At 41.5% G+C, this 26,424-nt stretch overlaps 1 protein-coding gene across 1 annotated transcript in view; it reads right to left on the reverse strand.

The window, feature by feature from the left end:
• The window catches only part of VPS13D (vacuolar protein sorting 13 homolog D), a 174,940-nt gene extending 148,926 nt beyond the window's left edge, over positions 1–26,014 (reverse strand). The window contains exons 1-17 of the mRNA XM_018552637.1: positions 25,918–26,014; positions 23,754–23,831; positions 21,204–21,394; positions 20,206–20,286; positions 19,925–20,041; positions 18,689–18,793; positions 17,872–18,042; positions 16,820–16,920; positions 16,538–16,706; positions 14,033–14,134; positions 9,644–9,857; positions 8,396–8,575; positions 7,114–7,244; positions 5,250–5,325; positions 3,723–3,893; positions 1,541–1,671; positions 162–294 (exon numbers count right to left, since the gene is read on the reverse strand). Of these exons, the coding sequence (XP_018408139.1) occupies positions 162–294; positions 1,541–1,671; positions 3,723–3,893; positions 5,250–5,325; positions 7,114–7,244; positions 8,396–8,575; positions 9,644–9,857; positions 14,033–14,134; positions 16,538–16,706; positions 16,820–16,920; positions 17,872–18,042; positions 18,689–18,793; positions 19,925–20,041; positions 20,206–20,286; positions 21,204–21,394; positions 23,754–23,831; positions 25,918–26,014 (2,248 nt within the window). The remainder of the gene's footprint in view (positions 1–161; positions 295–1,540; positions 1,672–3,722; positions 3,894–5,249; positions 5,326–7,113; positions 7,245–8,395; positions 8,576–9,643; positions 9,858–14,032; positions 14,135–16,537; positions 16,707–16,819; positions 16,921–17,871; positions 18,043–18,688; positions 18,794–19,924; positions 20,042–20,205; positions 20,287–21,203; positions 21,395–23,753; positions 23,832–25,917) is intronic.
• Between the last annotated feature and the right edge of the window lie 410 nt (positions 26,015–26,424).

Genomic DNA, 26,424 nt, shown 5'->3' on the forward strand with positions numbered 1-26,424 from the left:
ATTTTATAGAGACTTCACTGATGTCATATGCTGGGGAGACAATTTGTAAGGGATGCCAGAATTGACTCATTAAGGAACATTTCTTTTTAATGGCTTCCACACACAGAGAATGTGCAGATTTTAGTCCTATGGCCACATAAGTAGCCACAGATAATCCATACCATTAGAATTGGTTAGCAGAATTCTTCCAAGATCGACCACAACTAAAACGGGATCCTGGCACACAAAATCATCTGGGAAGATCACCTGGGGAGCAGAAATATCAAGGCGTATTGTCCAGCGCCTACTGTTCGCCTGCATAGGAGGAAAAAACAAAGACTTTTAACAAATGAATTTATTTTTTAAATCATTTTGCCATTTTAAAATGAATCTGTGCCCAAAGCGTGCTCATGATAGAATTTACTTATTCTTAAGAAGCAGTAAAAGCACTTTACAGCAAGCCCTTATTCGTCACTGTATCTATAAGCACTCTGAATAAAGACATTTTCAAAGTTTACAACAAAAGCAGTGTTTTTCTATGATAGCAGATCATGGGAGCCTACCAAGCTTCTAACATGATCTAAGCAATAAGGAATTTACCAAAACCAACTCTGGAGTCTTGGTTGTGATCTTTTGAGGATATTTGGGAAGGAGTAACTTCAAATTAAAGTTGAACTCAAGCCTTACCTTCAGTCTTGCATAGTTGTACCGGCTGCTCTACTGTACTGAATATGCTTACTCTGCTTTCACTGCACGTTGAGAGCTTCACACCTTGTGCATTAGAAGCTACAGCAACTCAGATAGAGCCCGTCTTATTTCCTGGCTAGAGAATGTCCAGCATTATCTAGCTCTTTCCTCTCTAGTCTTACTGTCCCTGGCCTGCCCCTTTCATTCATTGGATTTCAGCGCCTTCAGTCATTGAGGCTTAGCATCACATGTGGGTGTTACCTTGGGCAGTATATCTTGGTATTAGCATGACTGCTTCCAAGAGCAAACCCACTGCTCGCATCAGGCGTGAGGGTTCTTGAGAGGAGAACTTAGGCATGGCGCTATGATGTTTTCAGGAAGCAATGTACAGCACCCTGCTGGCCCCTCACACCAGCCACAAAATGCCTGCATTGCAGAGAGACACAGAGAAATCCAGTGATGATGTCACTGGGTCTAAAATAAGCTATGTAATGAAAACTGAAATGTTTTATCTAAAAATTCCATTAGCATGTTTATGAGTAGTGAAAGGAGGAACCAGGGAATTCAAAATATTAGCAGATTAAACTTCAGCTTTAAAAGCAGCTAGGGAAGTCAGGGATGGCGTATTTTACTGCTTGTTAATAATTTGCAATTAGTCTATGGTGGTTATGATCTCATTAAAACCCAATGGTGGATTTTCTGAGTCTTATGTATAAAGGGATATGTGTGTGCAGCCCATATCAGCCAACAAGACAACACTTGGTATTTTTCCAACTGGGGGCTACCAAATGACAGCTGAAATGTGATTGTTTGCTCTAGTGTAGACACAGATGAATCCATTTTCAATCCACAAACGATACTTAAAATGTCTCACAATAAATTCTCCAACCAATAACCGGTCAATGGTTTGCCGGATTTCAGCTTTCGTCTGCATTTTTAGATTATTGTACTGTCTTCTAGCAGCTTCTGCCACTCTTAGCTCCAGCTCTGACTGGTACCCAAAGCCTGCAGTAGGAGGAAGAAGAAAATGTTATTTGTATGGCATGAAAACTCAGCAAATTCCAAACAAAGACCAAGAATTTGAGACGTTTTTAAAATATCCACAATATCAACCTGTTTTAGGTTTAGTTTACACTAGAGATCCACTTTAAGTTGTTCTTAAAAACTTGCGGGAAATAGTAGCGTAGCATCATACCTCAAAGTTCTTTGTTTACTGTCTTCCTTATTCTTTTGTCATTTCAGGAAAATTGTCCATCAGAACTTTAATAAACCTAATTTCCTCCTATCTGGTGGCTTCACTGCCTTCCAGGGTCTTCCTCGAGCAACCCTGACCTAAGCGCTCCTGGTCAGGATGTGTATTATATGCACAAACTGCACAGATGCCCTGAATTCCAAACCATTCCCCTGCTTTTTTCTAGAAGGGCGTTAAACAGGGGCCCAGTTCTATGAAATCTCCATAGATGATGTCCATTCTACAGTATTTGCTGGCGTATAAGGCGACTGGGCGTATAAGACGACCCCCTAATTTTTCTGGTAAAACATACGTTTTGGGCTATACTGGTCGTATAAGACGAGTATAGCCCAAAATAATGTTTAAATACACCCACTAACCTCCATGGCGGTATTCCCGAGTGTGGCTCGGGGTTAATTTTCAGTACCATAAGCGATAACCCCCCGAGCCACACTCGGGAATACAGTCTCTTCCCTTGTCCACAATCCCGGCTGTGTCCTCCATCTTCCGTCCCTTGCGAGCCAATCACGGCGAGCAATTTACACCTCTTCCAATCCGAGCAGGCTTTTTATTCATTAATAGAATACATCGCTCGCCGTGATTGGCTCAGCTCGGTATACTGTATGTAGCCGAAGCTACCGTACATACAGTATTACCGCACATCCAGCGGGCTGACATTGTATACCCGGCGTATAGGACGACCCCCGATTTTCGGGGGATGTTTTTAAGTCTAAAAACTGGTCTTAACACCGGCAAATACGGCACATCAAAAGGTAATAGGAGTTATACTGTCTGCCTATAGTACTTGCATGTGCATTAGCTTTCTGAGACATGAAAACCAGATGCATAGTCACACACAGTTCACACTCCCCGACTAAAATTTCAGAGAAGCGATACAAAGGGAACTTCAATAAAGCTAAAATAACAATGTGGGGCACAAAAAATAGCATTATATTACTTACAAGTTGTGTGAAGCTCAACATAGGGTTCAATACTACGTTCATCTATGACTCCAAAATGGATCTGCTTCTAGTAACTCAGACAATTAGGGGGGACATTTAGAACAGAGAGCAGCTATCGCTAGCAACTATACTCCACAATACTACCCCCTACTGCCTGCATTTATGGGCTTACTCATAAAATGACGGCTCCATTTGGGAGAGAGACAGGTCATATGACCAGGCCCATTTCCCAACTTTTTTCACCCTTTACTCGTTTTAAAAGTGCTCAGATGGCTTTGGGGTCTTGAAGACAGAAGAGCGCTATGCACATTTGAAAAACACATTGTTGTGCTTTACAAAGGCATTGAGTGTTTTGTAAAGTAGTGGTATGGCCACGGTAAGGCCATACCGCTGGTTTCCAATGAGCCCCTTAGTTAGAAACAAATACTCGCGAGATGGTATTACACACCAGACCACTTGCACGCTATGCATCCTAATATCTCAGCAAGATGCTGGCGAGGATGTGGAGATAATGGCACACATGCCCACATTTGGTGGCACTGCCCTAAGATAAAAAAAAAAATTCTGCATACAAGTCACAGACATTATATCCTCTACTACAGGCATAACCACACCGATGTACCCATGGCTATGCCTGCTACATTTCAGTGAAAAATTATATTAAAAAGAGTACAGAAACTCCCCCACACACACTTTTTTTTTGTTTTGTTTCTATTTCATTATTTCATGTGTTTGGAAGTATGTGTAGCATGGTGTCTTCTTAAAATTAATAAAAGATTGAATGATAAAAAAGAAGCAAATATCGGTTTCTGAAGAAACAGCCGGATTGATGGGAAAGATTGAAAGGATACCAAAAACCTTACCTGAACTGTGAACTTTCCCCTTGTAAAAGAAGTCTGCCACTTTCGTTATTGCTTGTGGATTGTAGATGATATTCAGAGGTCTTGTGCTGACTTCTAGCCGCCTCTCAAACACACTGTGTATTGGATTTCTCTCATACAGCATTTTAAATACGGGGTTATCCCCAGAAGTGGCTGTAAAACAATCAAATCAGAATCACATAACAAAAAAAAAAAAAACATGCCTCTATTGTGACTCTCTGTAGTTAGGTTTGGTATCTTCAGAAATGCCAACACTCTAATACACACAAAGTTAAAGCCCAACTCCAGCCAAAGCTTTTCATTTAAATTTTTATATGGGGCAGCGAGTGTCATCCAATCAGTGTCGGTGAAAGCCTCTGTGAAAAGTTCATTGCAGTCCTTGTCCCCATTGGGGAGATTTGTCCTCACTTCACGGACATAAGTCAATACTGATAGTAATATGAATTAGAGGTGCACCGAAATGGAAATTCCAAAACCGAAATAAAAAAACTGTCAGGCCGAAACCAAAAATGTTTTTTATTTTAATTTTTTCTAATTTTTTTAATATTTAATATTTATTTTACCCTGTTATAAATGAACAGGGATCCTCTATACTGAGTGTTCCTGTTCATTCATAACATGAGGACAGAGTATGCTTACTATAACTACAATCATGAATGAGCAGGAGGTGATGTAGATCACTTCCCATTCATTAAAAATTGAGGATATAGTCAACATGCAATGTCCTCAATTATCTACAAACACTCAGCGATCACTGATCACTGACTGCTTGTACCCGCTCTCCTTCCTGACACGCTGCCACAGGAGGTTGAGCGAGTGGTGCGGGAGGAGAGCTCAGCCAATTGTGACAGTGCGGGCTGTCTCCGCCCTCGCAACGCTCAGCCTCCTATCACAGTCCGGCAGATCGCTGTGGGGGCGGAAGCACATACTCTATCCTCAATTATTTACAAACACTCAGCGATCACTGATCGCTGAGTGTTTGTACTCGCTCTCCATCCCGACACGCTGTCACAGGAGGCTGAGCGAGCAGAGCGGGAGGAGAGCTCACCCTCCTGTGACAGCGCTGCAAGCTGCTTCCACCCACACCGCTCTCCTCTGATCTGTGACAGGAGGCTGAGCAGTGTGGGGAGGAGAGACACTGGCCGCTCACAGCGCTCTCCTTCCCGCAGCGCTCGGCCGGCTGTCACACCTTCTCTCCTCCCCGCTGGGACACAGAGCAGCACCCAGCGGGGAGGAAAGAAAGCAGCGGCAGAAAAATTGCACTTTCGGCATTTAGCCAAAAGTGCCATTTTCGGGCCAATATGTTTCCGCGGCTGATATATCGGTGCATCCCTAATATGAACTCTTCCCTACTCTATCCCAAACAAAAAGATGGCTACAGATGATCTTTGATTTAGTTATTTTATAAGACTTCTTGTTTTGAAGCACACACATTATGAAGAAAAACAAAACCACAAGGGCTATAAACAATCTGAACTCCTTCCGAAAGGGCAGTAATAGGGAACTTACAGCTGCTGGGACTGAGGAAGTCAGCTGGTCCCGTGTGCACACTGGATGGTTGGGATAAACAGGACACTTCCTTTTGCTGAAACAAAAGAAGATATGAGAAACAAAAAGTAATTAAATGTGGAGAAAAAAAAAAAACATCAGCAAGGAGTAAAGACGTGTTCACTTCAATCAAGAACACTTCCTAAAATGAAAAAACTAAAAAAACTGGGCCTGGATAATATGGAGACAAGACAACATGGCAGGATAGCTAAGCATTACACTCTAATGCAGCCATTCTTAACCAGGTTCCTCCAGCTAGGGGTTCCTTGGGAAGAGACCAAAAGACACTATCTCCTGTCTTCACTAACTTTTCCACTGACCACCATTGTAGGAGGTCACTTCTCCAATGCCCTCCATTGTAAAATATGACTTCTACACTGACCTCCATTGTGAGAGGTGACATAAACTGACCACCTTTGTAAGAGAAGACTTTTACACTGACCTCCATTGTAAGAGAAGACTTCTACACTGACCTCCCTTGTAAGAGAAGACTTCTACACTGACCTCCATTGTAAGAGAAGACTTCTACACTGACCTCCATTGTAAGAGAAGACTTCTACACTGACCTCCATTGTAAGAGAAGACTTCTACACTGACCTCCATTGTAAGAGAAGACTTCTACACTGACCTCCATTGTAAGAGAAGACTTCTACACTGACCTCCATTGTAAGAGAAGACTTCTACACTGACCTCCATTGTAAGAGAAGACTTCTACACTGACCTCCATTGTAAGAGAAGACTTCTACACTGACCTCCATTGTAAGAGAAGACTTCTACACTGACCTCCATTGTAAGAGAAGACTTCTACACTGACCTCCATTGTAAGAGAAGACTTCTACACTGACCTCCATTGTAAGAGAAGACTTCTACACTGACCTCCATTGTAAGAGAAGACTTCTATACTGACCTTCATGGTAAGAGAAGACTTCTACACTTATCACTATTGTAAGGGGGTCACTATAATTTTCCATTGCCTGTAATATATATATAAAATGTATTATGACTATAACATAAACCTAATTCTTTTATTTAAAAGTCTCTAAAACCTAGTAATCATTTAATCCACCACAAGCTGTAGGTCAAACTATTTTAGTGGTGGTTCCTCAAAACCTATTTAAAGGGTTCCTCTATGGTAAAAAGGTTGAGAGCAGATGCTCTGATGTTTCTCCATTCTAGCACTCTTGTATAGAGAAAAGCTAGCCTTTTAAAGTGCATTACGGGTATCGGTTGCACTTTACCTGATTGATCAGTTTTGATAACTATTTCTTTGCTGCTGTTGGTGTCATTAAAAAAAGATGATGCAAATATGAGCCTCCTGTCTTTATTGAAATTCCAATTATCCTGGCACCAAGGCTAGAATCATTTACAATTTATTTGTATGTATCAACACAGCCCCACAGAGACCTAAAGTAGAATAGCAATCATATGACCACCAATTAAAACAATTATAAAGAGTACATTCAGCTATTTCAAATGCTGTTAAATCACATGCACTCTACACTGCTTGCTTGTTCTGAGAAGGGTTCATGATAACTATTCATTGATTGGCACAATGACACCTGGATCAGGAAAAATAAGCCCGTGGAAAAACTGCAGCTACTGCTGACACCCTTTGATCTTCTGAGGTGGATTCTCCCAAGCAATCACTAGGACACCTCTTCGGTTGGAAGTGCTGGTATTACAAAAGTTGATATTTAAGAAAAAACATTTCCTAAGGAAATTCTGCAGTCGGATCTTCCAACCACCATGTCCCATGTTTGCTAGCCTTAAATGGGAAAAAATAAACTTTACTTGGAAAGAGACGAACAAACACCAAATTACCTACAGCATTAGGGTAGACAAGGTTGGGAAATATGGTCCCGTGTGTTGCTAGGTCTCGGAGGAACAATCCATCTAGCTGAACCAGCAGAAGGGAAGAATCTCTCCAGGGCAAAGCGTCCAACCTGACTGTCATCCCTGAAAATTTAATAATAATAATACGGTAATTAATTGCAAACATGCAACTGCACCTTAGAGGGGTTGACCAAGCTAACCAATCAGGCGGTTGCTTACATTCCAAACCTGCACTTGAAATACAACAGATGGAATCTGCATGCTTGTTCGGTAACCCATTGAGGCCTACATGCCCAGGCCAAATTTAGAAGGGCCAGCATGCAGTGCACCAAAGCATAGGAAAAAAGCACCTCTGCTCCACAGCTTTAGCAGTGTAAAGACAGCCAGGTGCTCAACGGCAGCAAAGTGTACGCTGGTCAGCATGTAGTGGTTTACTCTGTGCTTTGCTAATACGCTGACAAATTTGCATATCTGAATATTTTTTTTGTTGTTGTTGTTTAAGAAGATTTTTATGTTTTATACTTTTAATAAAAGCCCTGCTCCATTTTTAGCACAGCCTGACAACTGCACAAAAATATAGTTGTGTCATTATATTAATAATGTCATTGTGTCTGGCAATCACAATATTAAACAGAAGCATACTACCATTTTCTGGCTGATGTACCATATGCAGGCTGAAGACGTATTTTGTGAATTAAAGATAAACTCCAGGATAAGCAAATATTGTCTAAATACAAAAGGCATGTGTATTCTTTCATTTGGTGCCCGCCATATGTATTTATAGCCTATACAGTGGTACCTCGGTTCACGAACGCTTCGGTTCGCGAACAATTCTGTTCACGAACAGGAAGTTGAGCAAAATTTTGCTTCCATTCGCAAACTCCGCATCTTCCCCGCTCCGACACGTGGTTGTGGCTTCCTCTAGTCGAGATTGCGGTCTGATTACAGTTTGATTCGGTTCGCGACCAATTCGGTTTGCGACCAGAATGGTGGAACGAATTAAGTTTGTGAACCGAGGTACCACTGTATTTATTAAGATGAAAGCGTTTGTGTCAAGCGGACACCCGATTGTTAATGGAGACTGAAGCTGCAGAAACAGCCTTGTTGTATGACTAACAGCCGTGCAGCGTCAGCTATCAAAAGTGATAATGCTAGCTATGAAAATGAAGAATGTGGATTAACATACCCATAGATTGGGGCACTATGCAGAAGAATATCGATACACAAATTGTGGGGGCCAAGGGATTAGGAAATGGTGTAAAAAGATTGCTTGCCTGAGAATTCCAGCTGTATGAAGGCAGTCTCCCGCAAGAGGGTGCTGTTCTTCTCCTTGTGTAGGAGAGTAATGGTGCCACCCTCTAGCTGAAAGTTGAGTTTTGCAAATACGTGATCTCTTTTAGTGAATGTGTTCAAGTTTGCAGTGTCAGAAGTGGGGTCAAAGAAGTCATCAGCTCCTGTAGCAAGAAATTATATAAATGTTATTAACAATGACATCATTAAAGTGACATTAAAGGACACATTCCCGCCCCCCAAGCTAATGTAAGGACTTAAATGATGCCTCTTTATACGATCATCTTCTTCTTTCCTGTAGTTTTCAGATGTCCCTCCAGCACTGGCGCCGGTCTCAGATCCAGCGCCGACTCCTCTCTCCTTCTGGCATTTCCTGTCCCACAGAGTCTGTCCGGGTGAACGCTGCTGCATTTGCTTACCTTGCGTCTCTCCTCGTCTCCCGGCCGAAGAACTGAACTGTGCATGCACCTGCCCCATGATCCTTTGTGGTTGCCCGAGAATTTCGGACGGGAGAGCGCAGCAGAGACACAGATACGTTTTAACCCTTTGGAGACGGTTTAAAAAAAAAAATGTTTTGCATATATTTACGTCTTGCTAGCAATAGATATATGCAAAAAAGAGGGAGGGTTTAATAACCCTTTACCTTTCATAGAACTAAAGTTAAATTAAGTCAATTGACCTGATTGACTTCAGATACATTGGATGACTAGATCACATTAGGCACAGTGGACACTCCCAGCCATTGGCTCTTGGGAATGATCAACAACATAAGTTTGAAAACCTTGTCTAATTGTTACTTTAACCCCAACATATCCAAGCATATAAAATCGCCTGGCCCCCTTACCTAGGCGTCATTCCTTCACTGTATTTATAAATAAACTCATGGTTGTTACCCAGGCAGGACTTTAAACATACTCATGGTAGACCCAGTGATCCAGAGGAGCTCCATCCATCCAGCCCCATCCTTAAGAAATAATGAGCCTATGGTAACCATGTGCATTGGGCACAGAACCAGGCTAGAACGGTCTTTATGCAAAGGCTGTGTGAATACTGGACAGGACTGCGCAGTAAAGATCCACACAGCAGGGGTTAAAGGCAAGTATACTGATATAAGGGGTTACACAAAGGGGGTAAGCTTTAAATGATAACTTGACTGAAAGCCACGTGCTTTCCCAACTGGACATCTGGAACAAGCTAACATTTTACCATAAAACAGCAAATAATGAACCCACCCAGGATATCTTCCGGGTCCCAGGACTTCTGTTCTTGTTGCTGTTCTTGTGATAGTCTCTCTATATCTTCTCTGGCTTCCTGTGTATTCCCATACCAACCTCCCCAGCCTGGAAACCAGGACTGAAGGTACTGGAGCATTCCACTGCTCTGGCTGCGAGTTGGAGTGGACGCAGGGGAACTGCCGGCTGAATCAGCCATCGGCTCTCTCATACTCTGTAAAAAAACACAAGGATTTTGAATAAAAGACACAATCTGCACAATTATAGAATTAAAGCTGAAGTGTAATGTGCGCATATAATACCTACTTGTTTTCTCTTCTCCCCTGATAAATAAGCAATTACAAATTTTCAATCATTTCATTTTTAAGAAATACCTTTTTTGAGACCCGGTGATGTCATCACTGGGTCTTCTGCTGGCCTTTTCTCCAAAGTAAAGCTGGCCATACACCTATAGATTATCTGCAGATTTTCTATGGCCAGATGGAAAAAGTGCAAAAGATTCCTCCATCTACGCTCAACTGTGTGGATGGAGGAATCTCCCACTGGGCCAAGTTTCAATATCTTGCTAGTCGGCCCCGCTGGCTCTCAAAATATTTAAAACAATGACTGCATCCAACCAAGATTGTTCAGGTATTTTGACCGTCAGCGGGGCCGACTAGCAAGATACTGAAGCTTGGCCCAGCGGGAGATTCCTCCATTCACACAGTATAGAGTAGATGGAGGAATCTGTGGCACTTTTTCCATCTGACTATAGAAAATCTGCAGAAAATCTATATGTGTATGGCCAGCTTAAGAGTTTGGTGGGAGGAGCTGGCAGGTTTCTGTAAATATCACAGAGCCCAGCTTCAACTGTTATACAGTGGGGCAAAAAAGTATTTAGTCAGCCACCAATTGTGCAAGTTCTCCCACTTAAAAAGATGAGAGAGGCCTGTAATTGGCATCATAGGTAGACCTCAACTATGAGAGACAAAATGAGAAAACAAATCCAGACAAATCACATCGGCTGATTTGGAACCAATTTATTTGCAAATTATGGTGGAAAATAAGTATTTGGTCACCTACAAACAAGCAAGAGTTCTGGCTCTCACAGACCTGTACCTTCTTCGTTAAGAGGCTCCTCTGTCCTGCACTCATTACCTGTATCAATGGCACCTGTTTGAACTTGTTATCAGTATAAAAGACACCTGTCCACAACCTCAAACAGTCACACTCCAAACTCCACTATGGTGAAGACCAAAGAGCTGTCGAAGGACACCAGAAACAAAATTGTAGACCTGCACCAGGATGGGAAGACCGAATCTGCAATAGGCAAGCATCTTGGTGTGAACAAATCAACTGTTGGAGCAATAATTAGAAAATGGAAGACATACAAGACCACTGATAATCTCCCTCGATCTGGGGCTCCACGCAAGATCTCACCCCGTGGGGTCAAAATGATCACAAGAACGATGAGCAAAAATCCCAGGACCACACGGGGGGACCTAGTGAATGACCTGCAGAGAGCTGGGACCAACGTAACAAAGGCTACCATCAGTAACACACTACGCCGCTAGGGACTCAGATCCTGCAGTGCCAGATGTGTCCCCCTGCTTAAGCCAGGAAATGTCCGGGCCCGTCTGAAGTTTGCTAGAGAGCATTTGGATGATCCAGAAGAGGATTGGGAGAATGTCATATGGTCAGATGAAACCAAAATAGAACTATTTGGTAGAAACGCAACTCGTCGTGTTTGGAGGAGAGAGAATGCTAAGTTGCATCCAAAGAACACCATACCTACTGTGAAGCATGGGGGTGGCAACATCATGCTTTGGGGCTGTTTCTCTGCAAAGGGACCAGGACGACTGATCCGTGTACAGGACAGAATGAATGGGGCCATGTATCCTGAGATTTTGAGTGCAAACCTCCTTCCATCAGCAAGGGCATTGAAGATGAAACGTGGCTGGGTCTTTCAACATGACAATGATCCCAAACATACCACCCGGGCAACGAAGGAGTGGCTTTGTAAGAAGCATTTCAAGGTCCTGGAGTGGCCTAGCCAGTCTCCACATCTCAACCCCATAGAAAATCTTGGGAGGGAGTTGAAAGTCCGTGTTGCCCAGCGACAGCCCCAACACATCACTGCTCTAGAGGAGATCTGCATGGAGGAATGGGCCAACATACCAGCAACAGTGTGTGCCAACCTTGTGAAGACATACAGGACACGTTTGACCTCTGTCATTGCCAACAAAGGATATATAACAAAGTATTGAGATGACCTTTTGATATTGACCAAATACTTATTTTCCACCATAATTTGCAAATAAATTGGTTCCAAATCACATTTTGTCTCTCATAGTTGAGGTCTACCTATGATGCCAATTACAGGCCTCTCTCATCTTTTTAAGTGGGAGAACTTGCACAATTGGTGGCTGACTAAATACTTTTTTGCCCCACTGTATGATATAACACATCACCAGCATCCCTTTTCACGTGTATCCCTGCTGGCAACTGGGTGCTGTGGACTGCAGATGTGCAATCTGCTTACTCGTTGCTTGATTAAAAGGAGAACTATGGGGTTAGGCCTTTTCCCCATAGTTCTCCAAAGGGTAACCGGGCGACTTAAACTAGCATAATTCTCATAATTCACCTTTAAACTCTACTAGAGCTATGAAAGGTAATAATGAAGGCATAAATGTTTGTGGACAAATCTTTTGACGTAAACTCATGTTAAAACTGCAAAAAAGGTCATGTGTTTAACACTTTTGCTGTCAGAGCTGTTATTACATTTTTTGCACACTTTAGCCCTGAAGATTAAACCCCACCCCCGAATATATTTTCTGAAAGTCAAGACATTGGAAGATAACATTATGGTAGTTGCAATGTTTTATGTTGCGTGATATTTGCGAAACGGTTTATCAAACCCAAATTTTCAGTATAAAATGCACTAAAGTTAATTTTAGCGCACACACACAGTTACTCAATTGTTTGGTAAAATATAAAAGATGAGTTTGCTTCAACTAAATAGATACTAAACACGTCAAGCTCTAAAATTGCGCACGGCCATGAAACGCCAACAAAGTTTGGCATCCAAAATTGTCAATAAGCGACACTTTAAAAGCCTCTACAGGTCATCAGTTTAGAATTATCTGTGAATGATGGCCCTAGAATTATTACTCTCACTCCAGTTGTGTGAGGCGATACCTAACATGTGTGCTGAATTGCTGTTCTCATACATAGGCGTACCCAACGCATACATTTATGCTCGGATTTCCATTATGCAGGAAAACATTTTTATTTTTTGTATATGCAACTTAAATTTTTTCAACACTTATATTTATTGCTCTCACATGAAGGCAGCAATTTCATGGAGTTTAGAAGTAATATAGAATTAAAGATGACGTATAATGTATGCATACTATTCATTCACTTCTACCAGAAAGCGTTTTTTAGATATAAACACACTCCTGGCTGCTATAGCAGCTGGGACTGCGTTTAAAAGCCAATGCAAGCCTTAGGTGGCAGCGAAAGGGTTAGAGACTTTGTTGTCACATTAAAAGATGTGTAAACAAACATAAGTAAAAAATTAAAAGTAATACTTTTCCAGTATTGCCTCCGGTGAATCCAACCCATGTAGAAGTGTCCTTTTCTTGTACTCTATAGAAGGACACTGGAAGTCTTTCACTTTTGGGTTATACTGCCCCCTACAAGAAGAATGGACGCAGGCCAACCATAAAACTGTAGGCCAGCCCAGGATAAGCCCTCCTACTACCAGAATGCCTCACTTTGACACAAAGCAGTACTAGAAGCATGGTCATAAACAGAGAGGAAAGGGGCTTGTTTTCCTCAATAGACTCTAAGAAAAGGACTTAACGGCAAGTACAAATGCCTTAATTATCTTTCTCGTTCAGAAGAACGCAAAATTCTTTCACATTTGGAGTGTCCAAAAGAAGTCCAACTGAGGGGTGGACAACACAGCAAACAAACGCTAAGTGGCCCACTAAAACAGAAAAAATTGTGCCAACAAAAATAGGTTAGTCTTTTAGAAAGCAGAGCTAAGGAAAAGACATCTACTCTCCAAAGACAATAGCAAAAACTGATGCATGCTGGTGGTAGCAGAGGTTATCCTTCTGTGGGTGGTAGTATAACCTAAAGGTGAAAGACTTTCCATGTCCCTCAATGGACAAGAAAGAAAACCTCTTTATATCCAAAACAAATGAAGATAGTAGTGAATATAAAATGTAAAGGTCTACTAAAAAAAGAAGGTAGCTAAGGCCAAAAAAGTATTCAGTAAAAGGATAGAGAGCAGAATACACATGTGAAAGCAAAATGCTGCAGATGACCCAATTAGCTCACAGCAGCGCTAACAGATCATGCTGACAAAGTGAATTTCCCTTTGACCTCACAAGTTCTGACCTCTGCCAGTTCATGATGCCTCCTAAAGCGATCATGGACTTGCTGCTGTAAAAGTTTCAGTTCTTCAATAGATTGTTCTTCCTCAATCCGGTCCAGTTCTGCCTGAAAAGTGACATTTTGGAACAAGATCAGACAAACGAACAAACACAATGCCTAGGGACAGAATACTGTATTGTGTGTTAAGGTGGCCAAATACCGGTAAGTATTAATTTGTGATCTATAGGTACGTGCGATTGCAGACAAGCAATTTATCATTGATTGAAAAAAAACAACACATACGGTATCACCTGAAAATATGATCTATCAAACTATCTATTAAAAATGATCACTTTATTGTTTTGTATTACGGTTAGTTGTCTGTCTGAGTCACATGCAAATATTCATTCGAATTAACAGAAATGATCAATTAAAAATAAAAACTGTTGTAATCGATCAAAAGCTCACTTAAACAATTGAGGATCTGTACTTTACAATTTTTATTCATTTAGATCATTTTGGTAGCATCTGATGATCAACTGAATGATTATATTGATACATGTATGGCCATCTTTAGTTTATTCAGTTCAAAGGGACCCGTTTCTGAACAAAAAAAACATGTGCGCCTGAGCTCCCCCATGTGACAAAGCCTGGACACCCTTAATAACATGGTCACAGGGTCTCCGGTGACGAGGAGCATACAAGAGCTTCATAAAGTCTGTTTTACTGTCTGTTAGATTTGCAGTGAGATAAGAAGAAATATCAAAGTACATCCACTGTGCAACACTACAAAGAAGGAAACAATTTGTATATGTAATAAACAGATTTGGCTGCCCCCATGTACAAATATAACATACTACAGGCAGTCCCCGTGTTACGAACAAGATAGGGTCTGTAGGTTTGTTCTTAAGTTGAATTTGTATGCAAGTTGGAACAGGTAAATTTTTTAAAGTGAAATTAAAGGCTAATTTTTTTTCCCTCCCCCCAACGTTAGTGTAAGGACTTACCTTCAAATGATGCCTCTTAATCCGATCAACTTCTTTTTTAGTGTAGTTTTCAGATGTCCCTCCAGCACTGGTGATTGTTTGAGATAGCATAGGGAAGGGTTAACCCCTTGTAAAGTATGTTTTGCTATGTGTGCCCCTTTTCAGAAGATTTCACCTCACTTGTATCCCTGTGACAATTGGATTTTTAAAATTTTTGGTTGTTATGGAAACAAGGATTGGTGATAAAGCTTCAGTGGAGACAACTTTTTCCCATGATAACTGTTACAGGAATGAATTTCCCTTCCTAGGGGTTGATTTCCTCTCACTTTCCTGTTGTCTCAGATCATTCTAATGAGGATACAGACAGCAGCAAAAACCTCTCAGTGAACCGGAAGAACAGGTGGGCATCCCCTCGTCTGCAACTCTAATAAGAGCCAACTTCCTGTAATGTAAATACAGTACTAGGAACCAGACCCAAAAAGGTGCGCACTCCTCGTCGGCAGGAGTGCGGTAGCATTACAACTACTGAAATGCTGCGCAGTACACTTTGGCTGCAGCCTGGGACCCCCTGCTGTACAGTAATAGCCCCCGTTTGTAAGTAAGTCGGATGTTTGTAACTCGGGGACTGCCTGTATACACAGAAATAAGATTTGTACTACATTAAGACACATCAACCAAATATTACATGAAGTTGATGTAGGCTGCCATTGTCTTCTTCCTTATGAAAAACAATAACCGGAAAAGCAACTTTGTTGAAACAAAAGGACATCTGCATTTGTAGCTCCTTTTGAGTTCTATATCATTTCCCACAGCAAAATAGAGCAGGCTTTTCAGAGTACTATATGGGGGATAGCAGCCTCTTGCAAATTGTGATTTTCTCTGCAGCTTTCCTTCTAACCATTGTTTCCTGACCTCTGTAGACTGCAGGTTACCAAGATAAGTGGTATGAATCATTTTAGTTTAAGTTTGCTCATAGTTTTAAATGACAAAGGGGCATTACTTACATGGATACAATCATGGCAAATGCATACAGACTCAGGTGGGAGTGCCTGACTTGCAGAATCATAGGCTTGGGAACATGGATTCTAAAAGTACCAGGTTACCAGTAACCTGAGAATTTTAAAGAATGGGGTGACCTGGTTTTCCAAGCAATGCCAATATAAAAAGCATTATCCTTAAGTGGCTAGGTTGTATCCCTGTATGTATTTCCAAGCTAAACATTTTGAGTTGGACTGCAATGAACCTTTAGATCTTTGCTGCCATAGGTAAAGGAAACCGGGATCTGTTTTCAGAGCATATAAGAGAATCTCTGTTAAAAAAAGGCACCATGGAAATAAAGGTTCATTACAGTCAAACTCAAATGTTGAGCTTGAAAATATCTACAGGCATACAACCTAGCCAACTAAGGATTATGCATTTTATCTTGGCATTGCTTGAATACACCAGATCACCCCATTCTGTTTTTCTTGTGTGGTAACATTAAAACTAGGAATTTATGAAAATATCCAGTTGAAACTATGCAAGATTTACACCCAATCAATACCTCATCTTCAGCTGCTAACGGTATTCCCTTCAGTCGACTGTAGTGTTTATCACAATAAAACACAGCATCTCGAGCTCGGTGGAGAAGGAAATCCAGGTTTAGTCGGCTCCTCTGCTCTCGGATCTCAGACAAGTTTGTGTTTAGTGCAAAAAGCCACCATTCTCTACAGCTGTCACACAGAAGGGAAAACAAGGATGTCAGGTACTCGCATACAGAGGAAGTTTTTTTTAACTATTTTACTGGACAATACTAATAATTAATTGATCATTTAAGGATTCTTACTTCTTTATCACTGGGACCTTCGGTCTCCATTTTCTGTACTTCATCTGTCTTTCTTTTCTTTTAAACTCGTCAACAAACTCCATAATTTGTTGATATTGTGCCTAAATAAAAAATAAATGCCTCAATAAACTGCGGTTGGACCCTTTCTGCACAGAAACAAGTTACAAGGTGGCCTAAACGGGCACTACACTGAAAATGGAATGATGGAGTGTGGAAGACAAGTGTAGTGTGTGGCTGCCATTCTGCCATTTGGAAGCCCAAGCCACTCTTCTTTCAGGCTACCAGAGTATTGGAGTCTCCCTAGAGACTTGTAAAGGCCCAGCATGTATAGGAGAAAGATAATAGTTCATACTGAAGCTTTCAAAGGCTCTGCCAGGTCTCTGAGGGATCTTTCGTTTTCTAACTGCCTAGAAAGCCCCAAATCCTTGGGAGCCGAGGAATGCAAACGCCATCTATAGTTCGGAACCAGGCCCCTTTTCTTGAACCAGAAAGCCACCCATTAGAGTGATGGAAAAAGTATGAGGCATAGGAGGATGCAAGAGGACAAGCCAGGTACCTAACATAGTAGACTGTCAAAATTTGCATACCAGGGATTTTGGGTTCTTGCCTTTTTTAATAGCAAACCTGGTGTAGCATGTAGGAACCTGAAGATTTAAAACAAAAACAAACAACAACAAAAATACTTACCTGCAATGGACAGCTTATATAATGACAAGGAACACATAAAACTATGACTAAAACCATAAAACTGTGTAACTGCTATGCAACTTCCTGAAACTTCCTGGACCAGTGCAGTACTTGCATACTCCAGCATTTTATAATCTGTTCCTAGGTGCAGGGTTGCACAAAATGGAACAGGAAGGTGGGTTTGTATCAGGTTGGACAGTAGTCACTTCAAAAAAGTCTTAAACTGTTGCAGCCCCTCTCCCTTCTATCAGTTTGTGCCAGCAGAGATCGGTTTCACATTGTAGACTCACTAACCATGCACTACAGTATTCCTTTTAAGTGTTAGCCATGGTAACATGACAGGTGAAGAACATTTACTACCCTACCTGAGACAAGGTAAGCGGTATAGTCTTGAGACATATGTCACACTCTATTCGTGGCTGTTGCCGCGATCTCAGAGGCTCTTTAAAACAGTTTCTCTTAAACAGAGCCGATGTGCATACTGGCTCCAGGATGTATTGGTGCTCGCGGTTTTCCATGCTTTTATCCATGGCTTCCTAAAAAACACAGGTGAGTTGAAGATTATTAAAACGCAGGATTTAAAGTGTTTATGAGGCAGAGCTTAGTTTATATCCAGAGGGTCATGTCCCCAGTATAACACCATTGACAAGCACATAACCGGTGTGTGAATTGGCTCTTGACAGTGTTTTGAAAACATTCTGACCTGTTTTTTTAAGCCTCCAAGTTTTCAGCCGGGATAAGTAAATGCCAAAATTAAAGTGGTTTAAAGCTTTAGGAAGCCCTAAGCTTTAGATGGATCACAGGGCCACTAGCATAAAAGGTGAGTAATATTAAAGAGCAATGGCAGGCAGTAAAACTGATGGACCGATAATGATATGTAGGAAACATTGCCATTATGTCACACAGATTGTCTTCAATAAAATGTGATATTTTTTTTGTAGATCGCAACATCAGTGGAGCTGGGGTATGAATAATTTCTAAATGAATGTGGGGGGTGGATTAGACACCAGAGACATTCGAGGTGTAGAATCAATAGAATTCTTAAAGAACCAAAAGACCAACACGCAGAAGATCGTATGCAGTAGTTTGCCCTGTATACAAGCAGTGCTAGGATGAAAAGCTAAAACCCTAGGCAGGTAGGCATAGTAAATTGTACATATCTACATATTGACATCTCCTTACCTGTAGCTCCCCTGGAGGTAGGTTACCCAATAAAGTGCTGCTTACATCCCAGTAAATACTGAAGTCCTCAACTTCCAGTTGTTTCTTCCTCATTAACTTCTCCACCTAGATCAGAGATGGCAACATCAACAATAAACTTTTTACTGTAAACTCCCCAACAAAGACTAGAGGCCACCACATAATATTGGTGGAGAATTTTTTTTACCACAAAGGGCGTAGGGGCTTCTTTTCAATCAGAGCGGTTAAATTCTGAAACTCACTGCCACAAGCAGTGGTATCAGCAGAGAATATTGATTACAGGCAGTGCCCGAGTTACAAACATCCGACTTACATACGACCCCTACTTACAAACGGGGGCTATTACTGTACAGCAGGGGGTCCCAGGCTGCAGCCAAAGTGTACTGCGCAGCATTTCAGTAGTTGTAATGCAACACACTCGTGCCGACGAGGAGTGCGCGCTTTTTTGGGTCAGGTTTCTAGTACTGTGTATGTACATTACAGGAAGTTGGCTCTTTTTAGAAGTGCAGACGAGGGGTGTCCGCCTCTTCTTCCGGGTCACTGAGGTTTTTACTGCTGTCTGTATCCTCATTAGAAAGATTTAATCTCACTTCCTGTCCTTGAGACAACAGGAAGTGAGAGGAAATCTACCCCGAGGCAGGGAAATTCACTCCTGTAAGAGTTGTCATGGGAAAAAGGTGTCTCCACTGAAGCTTTATCACCAATCCTTGTGTCCAATTTTCAAAATCCAATTGTCACAGGGACAGAAAGTGAGGTGAAATCTTCTGAACAGGGGCACACACAGCAAAACAAACGTTACAGGGTGTTAGCCCTTCCCTATGCTATCCAAAACTAAACTTACATACAAATTCAACTTAAGAACAAACCTACAGAACCTATCTTGTTCGTAACCCAGGTACTGTCTATAATTCAAAAAACAATTAGATACCATCCTAAGAATCTAACATACAGGGGTACAGGTACTCTTAAATACTAAGACTACACAGGAACTCATATACACACACATGCACGCACAACACACACAGACACACAAAGGTTGAACTTGATGGACTTGTGTCTTTATTCAACCTCAAATACCATGTAGAAACAAAACAGATTGCAGTGAACAGAGAGCATAGGATGATGAAAATTTGGTAGAAATGGCCCTTAGATTGTTTCAAAACAATGTATTAAAAGTCCCCCTTAAAAAGCGATCACAATATAGCATTGATTACTTACTGGCTCATGACTGGCGTTTTGGACAGACACATTTTTAATGCAGACTCCAAAGGCAAATGGCTGTGATGGATCAGTAACACCATCTTCAAACCTCAAGTGGACATCCTGAATTTTCAGCTGCAGCAAATCAGAAGAGAGGAAATAACTATCGTGACCGCAAAGTGGTTTAATGGCCCATTGCGAGTCATTTTCCTTCATGTGAAATAACCCAGACTCTGGAGAAATTTATATTTAAAGTGTCCTTTCTACACAGGCTGTACTCCGAAATGTGTTTTACTTACTTCAATATTGTCCACAATTCTGGTCACAATTGAAGCAGTTACGGTGTACCAGTATGACTCTCCTTTTTGCTCTTGTTCGCTCTAAGGGCAAATCAAGTGGACATTTCACAAAAATGTTGTACACGTTTGTCAATACAGCCACATTAGTACATTTCTAAAAAATACAATTTCCATAAAATGCACCTTCAGCCACAACATTTTTATCAGGTTGGGCTAGTGTAGTGAGAAATTAAAAGCCCTTGTCAGATTTTTATTGTTGTCCATCTTCAATTGAGGAGGTTCCTGCTCACTAAGGCCTGTTTCCACCATCACCAGACCAGATCTGGATGCTTTTTTGCAAACACAGTTGCACACATTTTAACGCATTCAAGTTTTAGTATGCAGATTATGTCTCTGAGGTCATTTCCTGCTTCTTCTAAGCTTTTCACGTGTTTGTGACCTTCACAGGAGCACAGGAGTAGAGCAAAAATGGAGCCATGAAATGCAGGCATTGTCTTGTGTGTGATAATCCTGGATGATTTGGGTCATGAAGCTCAGGACATTCTTGTACATAGGTGACGAACCTATCTGTGTCTGCATGTTTGTCCACCATGTTTGCAGGACACAGAGTACACAGCCAAGGTCACCAATGTTCAGGTGAAATGCCCCTTTTCCATAAAGGAAGTGTCCAATGTTGATTAGGTTACCAAAAAGGTGACCAGTAGTGTTTTTTTTTAAACTTGCGTTCATGTGCTTTTACACGCGTTCCAGACCAGAAAAAATTGTGCCTGCAGTACTGTTTTTTTAAAGCACTGGAATTGAATGCACTCGTGAGAACTACACCCCTAAAATACCATAGGAATGCATGGGGATGTATTTCTGGTGTGTTTAAAAAAACATTATGGTCTGATTCTGGTCTGGTGATGGTGGAAACAAGCCTGGACACGTCTCATTGATACAGAAGTGAGGGGAAATGTCTCGATATGCACAGGTGAATAGTAATGGAGAAGTTCAGATACCTTCCATTTGTCCTCAAGTGCTTTCAGAAGAGCTTTTTTGCGAACTTTTTCCAATAACTTCTCCTTCAGCTCATCAAAATCTTCCAGATTTTCAGGAGATCCGATTAAATGAAGCTTGGAAATTGAGATCACCCATGGATCCAAGTGTGGACGGTAAAAAGGGATCTGGATCCTTATTTTGTCAATAAAACCTAAAAGACAGGAAAGCATAGACATGAATACAACTTAAACAGAAAGTGAGGGTTAAAACTAGAGGTGCACCGAAATGTAAATTTCAAAAAAGAAACGAAACAAAAAAAAAAAAAATATGTCAGGTCGAAACCGAACATGTTTTTTACTTTAACTTTTTCAAAAAAATTAATATTTCATTTGTATTTATTTTTTATAAAACTTTTTAATTTTTTTAGATATATTTGTATTTGTTTATTCATTTTTTTTATAATATTGTATTAATATAATTATTATTATAATATTAATATGTATTTTTGACTTTACTTTTAGGGGCTTTGAGGAAATATTAGGGGTCTAAACAGACCCCTGATATTTTCCTTTTAAAATAGAAAAAGAGATTGAGGACAGAGTGCTCAATCTCTTTTTCTGCAGCCCCTGTTATAAGTGAACAGGAAGCCTCTATGCTGAGTGTTCCTGGTCATTCATAACATGAGGACAGAGTATGTTTACTATGTCCACAATCATGAATGAATAGGAGGTGATGTAGATCACTTTCCATTCATTCCTAATTGAGGATACAGTAAACATACTCGGTCCTCAATTATTTAGAAACACTCAGCGATCACTGATCACTGAGTGTTTGTACCCGCTCTCCACCCTGACAGCTGTCACAGGAGGCTGACCGAGCGGTGCAGGAAGGAGAGCTCAGCCTCCTGTGACAGCGCTGCAAGCTGTCTCTGCCCACACTCTGATCTGTGATAGGAGGCTGAGAAGTGCGGGGAGGAAAGACGCCGGCCACTCACAGCGCTCTCCTCCCGCAGCGCTCGGCCGCCTGTGACAGTTACTCTCCTCCCCACTGGGACACATAGCAGCGCCCAGCGGGGAGAAGAGAAAGAACAGATGCACCGATATCCTTCGGCAGCCGATATATCGGTGCATTCCTAATTAAAACCAAATTCTGCAACTTTGAAACATTCAATATTTACTAAAACATTCTACAAGGTTTAGCCACTTAGGGTTTGTAGGCAAAAAAGTCACAAGAGATTAAAAGGTGATTATCTCAATTCGTGTACTTCAGTTTTAGACACTAGAAACTCAGAACAGAACATAGTGTGATAGGATTTAGCAGCAAATGTATTTTTTCACCTTTAAACACCCATAGCCCCCTCTACCTATTCTAATAACTTGTCATCACACCTAAAATTCTGCCTAATCTTAACCCATATTACTTAAAACCTAATATCAAACCTAAAGCAGAAAGAGCCCTCAGTCACACTTATATTTTAAGTGCGATTTGGTATTCCTGCATCAGGAACTTGCGATTTCCTGCAGCAAGAATCCCAAATCTGGCGTTTACAAGTGGCAGCTAGATGAAAGTAGTCACTCGCACTCCATGATATTAAAGTCAATGCTGTTTATTGAGAAAGAGACACAGCCTGGAAACACGTAGCCGACTGCTGACAGACACCCCCTACCACCGAGCGAGACGGACTGTTCCACCGTCCAGCCCCGTGCTCGCTCCCAAGAACATCTACTACTCACTGTTTGCTGACAGTGTAATAATCGCCGCAGAGCGGCTCCTTTGCCTCTTACTCTGTACAGCCGACAGGACCCAGCCTGGCCAGCTGAGTCCTTACGGCACCCGATAGCACTAATACATCCAGTGCTCAGCCCGTTCTCAGACATGGCTGTATGACGCTACCTCCAGCCAGCGGCATCTTTCCCCGCGCTCCAGCCACATGAGCCATTTTTGTCTACAAGCCATCATCACTACCAATTCTCCACATCCATCAAACAGTGAGTCACCTCTCCCTATTTCTGCACAAATGCTTCTCATGTATCACACCTCATTTCCTAAACTGACTCATTAAGTATCTACATACTTGTGGGTAGTAGCGCTTCTTTTTTTGTTCTCTTTATCTCTATGCACAGGGTCCCTCTCCCTGCTTTAGAAGCCCGCACACCCTATACCATCAACTGTTGTTATTACAGTAGTGCGCTTACCATCTTTTCAAGTTAATGATCGGGCGACATTGACTGCATTTGAAAGTGACAGAACGCTGCATGCAGTGGTATATGATACGATTGAATGCAGTTAGGAATCAATTACTATTCCGGGATGCATTGATTATGTGTCCAGGGATAGTGATCTCTTTCTAACTGCATGTAATCGTACAACATAAAATTACATGCAGTGTGTCAGCGTTCTGCCTCTTTCAAATGCGCCCACTGTCCGACAAAGTGTCCTAAAGCTTTGAAAAATCCGCTTAAGATAAAACAAGGAACGTGTATGCACCCCTGGGTGTCTTATCGTAAATGTTAGGACAGTTGTATTACATAGTCACTGACTTTTTCAAACCTGCCGCACTTGTAGCATACCTGCTTTCACTTCAAATGGTAATTCCAGTTCTTTTAGCGCATCTTTTTTTAATGGTAGGTTTTCCAGTTCAACCGCACCTAGGAACAGCAAGAGAATGATTACATAAGAAATCTAAAGAGGTTCCTGCATTGTTATCCAAACCTTCTTACATAACCGTGCCGGCTTATATGACACTGACTCACCACCATGCATGGTTAAACTGTTACATAAACAACGCAGAAATACAATAGGGTGAGAACAAAAAGAACAGAAAAGCTACCAGCAAGCCAGAACACATTGAACAATTAGTATGCAACATTAAAGTACACTATGTTAAGTCAGCATTACAAACAGAGTTTTTACAGCATCCCACAACACTCTACAATATGGCAACACATTTTACTTAAACCCCCTCCCCCCCCCAAAATAAAAAATTAAAAGAGAACTATGGGGTAACCTTTTTTTATCCCATAGTTCTCTTTTGGGTCACAAGAGGACATATACTAATGTAACCCCGTTGACCAAAGCTCAGTACATAGCGGGCTATAGCCATATGCAGCCAGGACGGATCATGACAATACTGTCGGGAGCCACCCAGCTGGCTGATTGACAGCTGGCTCTCACTATCTAGAGGCAGAGCCAGCTGTGCCCGCCCCCTCCCCGGTATGTCCCTCTAGTCAGCGCAGGAGGATTGGAGCAGGGAGGGGGAATCCCTGTGGGGAGTGGTGCCTGACAGTCACCACTCTCTGCAGTGAGATGATCGGGAAGTGAGTGAGCGGCGGTATGTGTTCGCTCACTTCCCGATCAATAAAGCCGTCATGTGACAGTCTCATTGTCACAGGTCGGTTCTAACTGTGGGGATGAATGTAAATCACTCACCTCATAGTTCTCCTTTAAATATTTCTAGTGTGTAAGAAGTAGAATCCGTTTATACATGTTAAGAAATCAAACGAAAATGTCTGTTGAAAAATGAATGAGGACGTTTTGGTTGACTGGCAGCACATTTTTGTTTGGTAAAGACTAGGAAGCAACTGAGAGTTTAATGAAAGCCAGAGAACAATCAGAGCAGATCTAAACCCATTCTCTAAAATGTGATACAATTTCACGTAATTGCAAAAGTTGTTTTCAGTCTGTTTAAATCTGCAGCTTTCATTAAAAACCATCTAGCGATGCTGCCATGAAGGTCTTTGTTCTGGCACTTCCTGTTATGGGGTGACAGATGTCTCCCCATTGTGCTCCTTCATTATCACCCTGCCCCATACATTACAGATAGAGACTACTATGACACATTGTGCAGGCATGGTCCAACATTGTCACTATCAGGAAGCCAGTACAGAACAACGATGTTATGGTGACGCTGGAGCAAATGCAGGTAGACAGGAAGTGGCTGAACAATGGCTGGAGTAGATCAGTAGCATTGAGGGAAAAAAAAGAAGATTGCAAAATGAAAATGGTGATAATTTATGATACTGGGAGGGGAATTTATCAAAACAAAATCTGGAGCAGCTGTGCATGGCATCAGCTTCTCTCTTTCATTTTCAAACCTTAAGAATAGATTCTGTTTTTGTTGCTTTTTTTTTAAAGCTTAAAATGGGCTTTTAGGTGCATTTCAGTGCATTTGTATGTGTTTCCATGCGTTCCAGTGCATTCCAGACCCGACAAAATGAGACATGCACTATTTTTCTGGTCTGGAACGGACTGCGCTGATGTGAACAGAGGCCAGAAATAGCATAGGGATACATTAGGATGCATTTTGGGTCCGGACACAATCTGGTCTGGTGATGATCTGGAAGGGTTGTGAATGGGCTCTTCATGAACAAACTAAAGAGAGAAGCTGATTGGTTGACATGCACAGCTGCTCCAGTTTTGATAAATTCCCCCCACAGTGTATTAGAAAACCAAATGTCATCTAGTTGGGGTTTAAATCCACTACAAAAATCAGGTAAAATTCTAAGAGAAGTTAAAAAAAAACAGAACCCAGGCACAAAGAGATAACTAATAACTGATTATCTGCTCAGCAACCACAATTTAAAAATTAAAAGCGGACGGAGAGAAAAATAAAAAGAGGAGAGAGGAGCTAGAGAAAGAAGAGACAGACAGAGGTAGCTGTACAAACCATCAGGCAATTAATTACTGCTCCAGCGTTTCCATTGTGCAAAATAAGCATTTTAGGAGTTACTTTACCTTTTAAAAGTGCTACGGACAGCTGGTCTGTGTTGAGGTTGTTGACATATTTGCCCAGGTAGGTGTTGAGGACCCAGGCCACCAAACCCTCCAACATGACGACTGAAAAACGACTTAACTCTCCTGTACCATCTCACCAATCGTTCATTTGTGTTGTATTCCTAAAGTCACAAAAACAAATGTAAAATAAAACTATTTCTCTCACACTCTTTCCCAACACATTAGGACAGAGGTCAAAGGCTACAGAAATTGGAGGAAGTAAAAGATGTCTTGTTCATAACCACCAATCAGATTGACTGGTTATAGTTATGACTCTATTGTATTATTTCTACAAAACTTGGTGCCATTTTGCAGTTTTTTTTACACTGTATGATCCATATTGCTCAGGAATGACCATATTACCAAATACTGTAAAACAGAGGCGAGCAACCCATTGATTGCCATCTACCAGTCGATCGCGGACGTTGTGGGTAGATGACAACTGACTGTGCTGTGCTGCCAGCTCCT

Source organism: Nanorana parkeri, unplaced genomic scaffold (assembly GCF_000935625.1).
Source record: "Nanorana parkeri isolate BGI_ZX_2015 unplaced genomic scaffold, ASM93562v1 scaffold94, whole genome shotgun sequence".
Lineage (NCBI taxonomy): Eukaryota > Metazoa > Chordata > Amphibia > Anura > Dicroglossidae > Nanorana > Nanorana parkeri.